Here is a 5682-nt window from a genome sequence, read left to right as displayed (position 1 = left end):
CTACCGTTCTCCTATCTCCTATTAGGACATGAGTCTATATTGCGATAAGAAAAAATATAATGAGCCTGAAACTAATGACTCGCGCGTCCAATGTTGCGCATTAAACATGACATGTTCATGCATGATTGATCTTTTCATGATTTCAGAGGGTTAATGACTTCGGTAGAGATTAGGTTTTCACGATGAGACATTTTCAGAAATTGCTGCTAAGACAACGACTTCTTGAGGATGAGATGAGAACATAGGAGAAGAAGTGGCCAACCAGAGAGAGCAGCAGACAAAGTGAAGACGACATTGGTCCAATTAATTCTTCTTTCAATGTCGTTTTCCACCTTAATCCGTGCGTAATCATGTCATCATAAATATATAATATTCATTCGAGATAATGCTATAATAATATAATAGAATAGAATATGGGAAAGGAACATGATTTAATTACAGACCAATCGGCTCGTTCTCCTAAACAATGATGCCAATACATAAATATAATAATAAATACATAAAATTAAATACATCACCAAAATAAAAAAGGACAAAATCCAAAATTCCAAGAAATCTAAACCTATGTCTATGGCTAATTAAAGTCTCACCAAATCCACCCCCTTTCATCCTCTTCTTCTTCTTCAGTAGCCCGTTGGGAATACGCAGGTCCCATATTCTGCAGAAATTATCAACAGATAAACAAAATATGAGCCAACAAGTCAACATGAAGCAAGAAATTTTGCAAAGCTTAGGAAAGCTATAAGAAATCGTTGTTTCGATTAATGATATGACGATATCGATCGGGACTCATGGCATTGCCCGATCAACAAGATACCTACCTCTTGACATGTTCAAATACTTTAAATTTGCTTAGATTACGCATCTAATGGCGAAATTGATCGATTAATCCCTCGAGGGTGATAAAGATTGCATTCCTAACACATGCATAAGCCTTTGCGCAAGTTCATACCAACCAATGATTTTTAAAAGCCGACATTTTTTTGAATTTTTTTCCAAATATAATGTTGCTTTTGTGTGAAGAAATGCAACTACTATTAGGAAATATGGCAAGGCCTAGGGTGACCTAAATCCATGCAAATGCAATTGCGACAAATCCATTTCCGGGTATTCATGTTCAGTGGTTTGATTTGCACACCAAGTTGACAGGCTCAGTCTAGATGGTTTAAGAAAATCGACACTGATACGAACGATGAGTATACTTATTCAGATCGATGAACTTAAAGAGGGAAGTGATACGAGAGTACGTACTAGGAGGCTGTGTGACCACGTAAGCCGCACCACCGAAATAGCACGACCCGGCTTTACGCGCCTGCTTCTGGTAGTAGCTGTTGAAGGCGTACGAGGCATGGGCCTCGAGTGAGTCAGGATTGTAGCAAGTGGCGCCCTCCTGGATTGGCTTGCAGTCGGCGCCTCCCTCCCCGCAGGCGTAGTCGAGTGACGCCTGCAGCTTCTCTTTCCCAACCTTTTCGCTGGCCACGCACCATGTCTGCCCAGCAGCAGAGGTCGACACCTCCCCTTCAGTGGGAGCCGGAGGCGGTGTCACCTGGCTCTTGCTCTGATTGGACGCCGGCGCACTGGCCAGGTCCTTCAGCGTCAGCGGAACCTCGTACACTTTCTGCTCACTGGGGTAGAACAGCCCGTAGTTCCGCTCCGAGGTCGGTCCCGGTTTCTGGTTCTCGTTGAAGAGTGCGAACAGGAAGACGTCAAGGTCGAAATTGGCCTCAGCGGTGTACCGCGGGAGGTCAGGACCCGGCGCACTAGGTTCCCGTTGTATGCAGCTGCATTCTCGGGCCCTGCCCCGACCTCGTTTTGGTCCCCTTTAGACGGCCACCCGGTTTCCGTCACAACAATCCTGACATCATCGTACTTGAGCGCGGACATGGCGGCATAGACAGCATCAACCTGGGCATCAAACAGGCTGCTGTACTTCAGCCCATTGCCGGAATCCACCACGCCCGGGTTGTTCCTGAACAGGGCATAGTCTATCGAGATCTTATCGGCATTGTCGATGTAGGCAAAGAACGGATAGGCGTTCACCATCAGGTAAGACTTGGTTTTGCGCAGGAACTCGAGCATTGGCCCGATGACCGGGCCTGTCAGGTTGGACTTGAACGCCCCTGAGGAGGTCGGATACGAGCTCTGTAGCGCGGACAGGGCGATTGGGGAAGAGACCGAGATGCCCGAGTCAAGCTTGTACTTGACCAGGGAGGCATAGACATTCTTCATAGCGGGGACAAGGAAGCCCGTCGTGTTGTTCGGGTCGACGAACACCTCATTCCCAACCGCGATGGCCTCAATCTTTGTGGCGGGGGAGTACTTTAAGATGTTGGCCTGTATCCACTTGTCGGTGAAGGACTGGTCTGCCGCAGCCGAGGAGAGGAGCTCGTTTGGGAGGGCAACGGTGACGGAGATGTTGGAGTTGGCCAGGGCGGAGAGGACTGTGGCATCGGTGTCGTAGAGCTTGACCCGCGTGATGCCGTTCTGCTCGAGGAGCTCGACCACCTTCTGCGGCTGCGGGAGGTTGTCCGCTATCCGGCCATAGTTCACTCCTATCGACCCCGACTCTGTTAAACAGCAACAAGTAACTAAGACTTCATCCCACAGAATGCATTGATAAATCATAACACTGTACATAAACAAAACAGAGCATCAATCAAACTCCAGTGACTGAACAACTTTTGCCCCGGAAAATCATCGAAAAACAAAGGTTGAACTTCGAAAAGGCTGTTCCTTTCTGAGCTCCCGGAGCAGGTCGAGGTGAAAGGATAAGCTTTCAAGGCGGACGACCTCAGGGGAAGCAGTTGGGCGTTGGTAAAATTCGGTTGTCCACCTAATCTCATCGAAGTTCAAGCTAGAAACGTCTCTCAATAACTCCACATTGAAGAAAATAAACGTAAATGGTGGATGGAACGGAAGCAGCTCACCTGCAACGGAAAGGATTGACAGGAGCAAGAGGAAGCAGGATGATCTGAGAAGCCCCATTTGCGATGCTCTGTTTTCGAACTCCGAAACAGAGCTCGACAGAGACAGAGGAAGAAGGGGCTGTTTTTCTTCTTCCTGGGGGCGAAGTCCAGTGAATTTATAGGCGGCAGGGAGTGGAGGAAGAAAGTGGGGGGTTTAATGAGAAACCGAAAGTGCAATAATGGGCCGTGGTTACGGTGGGGCCGGACGTGGGGAGGCGGGGAAGAGAGAGATTACAACAGAAGCTGCCATTTTTGTGCAGCTTTCTTCTTCTTATGTAGTTGTGTTGCTTCAGCTAAAAGTGCCATTCATCCACTTCCTCTTCCTTCCCGCAACCAACGGAACCCACCTTCTTGACCGTTTCAGTTGCACTAACAAACAGGTCGTGTTAGATTACCTTACTATTTGCTTCTTGGACATGCCTCCTCGGGTCGGTTTCGGGTCCTTTCCGATTATCTTTTCTTTCATATGCTTCCCACCGCTAGTAATCGTTCCCTCATACGTATCGGAAAGCATAACACCTAAGAGTTACACGATACGTATAATTTTCTAAATGGTAAATGGATTTCATATCCACTGTTTAGTGTGATATGATATATAGATATTTATCGAGAATGTCTGATAATTTCGATTTTCGGTTATGTATCCGTGTCTAAAATAACGAATGGGCACATGAGGTGGCTCAATTGGCTCTTGGGATGTTTACCTAAAAATTCTTTTTACCAACTAATTAAGGTTGAAACTCATTGGCATTTTAGACCTACTCAAAGTCGGCAATTTTGGTTGCATTCAGGCAGGCCGATGACCGAATTGGACAGGTAATTAGAACCCGAAAACAACAGGGAGTGGATCGAGATGAGGAGAAAGTTCGGTGAGTAAATTGAAATTAACTGTAGCTTTTATTTATTTAACTATGTATTTATTTATTTATTTATTTTGCTTTGGGGATTTGTTGGTTTAAGATCGAACTTTTCTCCACCTGCCTCCCCATAATCAAGTTTTCATGTGACATGTTCGCGGCCTAAATTTCGAACTAGCCAATGAGGTAAAAGACGGAATTGGTTGGTCAGCCAAGTTATTATCATGGATCACGCCGCCTTGCCGTTACCCATTCCCATCGTTAGAAGCTAATGCGATAATTTCGCGGTTGAATGTAATCGAAATGGGAATGATTTTTGGTACTCGTTTTGTCTTCGTTTTTCTTTTTCTTTGGAAATTCAACAGTGACTATGGTGAATTTGCAAAAAGAAGAATATGAACGTTGTTGGGTTTTTGGGGGAGCTTAAGAACAAATAATTGATTTCATTAATTGACAGGAAGTTTGCTTTGCTTTTCCAGTCCAGTCCTGATATTATGGGCCCAATTACAGGCTAGCTAGCCGTTACATATTTGTCCTTCCCTCCCCCCATACAGACAGCAATCAGCGCTCCATTTGACTGATTTCTATGGCGACGGATGGATGGCCCCCTAATGGTATCATTAACTATGTAAACCGTTCACTCTTGCTCGCTCTTGCAACTTACAAACCCGGTAAGTCGGTCGGATCGAGCGTCTATTTGACAGCCGAGATTCGAAGGATGGTACTTGGTGCTATACGTAATCTTTGCTACATATTTCATGTGTAACGCTTGTATCGTATTGATTAACAGGCATCACGTTTATATCATGCCTAGAAGGAATATGTAGACGAAAAACTTACACGACTATGAGAGAGGAGTCAATGAAGCAGTTATCTTCTCATTTATGTTTTGGTTTTGGTCAACAATACTATTGTCACGTTGCTCCTTTGGTGGCACTGGTGTTAACTTTTTTTTTTTTCACTTTAATATTCAAGTTATTACTATGATGAAATTCCATTAAATTCGACCCACTAAACCGAGTTTTAATGCAAAAAGCTCCTGTAATAAAAGGTTTGACTGGTTAATCCTCGTTAATTCATGCGATTATTTTCCTGTTCTTTTTACGCCCTGAAAAGGGTATCACGTAAGAAAATTATTGATACATATGAAAAATGGTCATGTCCATGTAATATACAAGAGTTTCTAGCTCATATTCATCTATACTATTTTATACTATTATATAAAGCCAAAATCTTTTTTTGTAATTTTTTTATTCCCTAAAATACTCATAATACATTCTCTCTAATTAATTACAATCATTATATTTTGGACAATTTATCAAGTAACTTCCATAATGCAATTTATTTTCCAAAATCTTCTTTTTTTAATAATTTTATCAAATAACTTCCACATCTACTTACCCACTTTCACCTCTATCTCCCATTCTCTTTCCTATTTTTTTCAACCTCCCCTTCTTATTTTCTTTTTTTTCCCCCTAATCATTTATCTCTCTTTTTTTCTTTTTGCCCATGTGGAGCGCAAATGCGTTTGTCTAGTTGACTGAATGCAAGATCGTATGTTCTCGAGCCAAAAATGTATCCGAAATTTCTTGTATGAGAGAATCTGCAGTATGAAATGGCCCAACATATATGAAACCAAAGAAAGAGATGCAAGCTGAGACTTTGGATCCCCTGATGAGATAAGGGGCCAGTTGAACAATTTTTTCTCTTGGAGATGGAGAAATATCAAAAAATTATTTTCAAAGAAAAAGAATATATATAATTTTTTTATGACAAGAATTAATGTCAAGCTAGCCGCCGTCGGGTTTTCGGCCCATTGTACCTTCTTTTGGTGTTTATGTTGCTGAAAGTCATCCTTC

At 43.1% G+C, this 5682-nt stretch overlaps 1 protein-coding gene across 1 annotated transcript; it reads right to left on the bottom strand.

Annotated features, from left to right (window-relative positions):
• Nucleotides 1-383: 383 nt before the first annotated feature.
• LOC116190159 (glucan endo-1,3-beta-glucosidase 12-like) lies at nucleotides 384-3210 on the bottom strand. Its single transcript, XM_031519821.1, is given in 4 exon segments — nucleotides 384-658; nucleotides 1252-1719; nucleotides 1722-2567; nucleotides 2928-3210. Coding segments are annotated over 4 exon segments (1407 nt in total). The 5' UTR covers nucleotides 2986-3210; the 3' UTR covers nucleotides 384-623.
• Between the last annotated feature and the right edge of the window lie 2472 nt (nucleotides 3211-5682).

Source organism: Punica granatum, unplaced genomic scaffold (genome assembly GCF_007655135.1).
Source record: "Punica granatum isolate Tunisia-2019 unplaced genomic scaffold, ASM765513v2 Contig00336, whole genome shotgun sequence".
Taxonomy (NCBI): domain Eukaryota; kingdom Viridiplantae; phylum Streptophyta; class Magnoliopsida; order Myrtales; family Lythraceae; genus Punica; species Punica granatum.
Note: the sequence above shows the minus strand (reverse complement) of the source record. Positions and strands in the feature narration are given on the sequence as shown.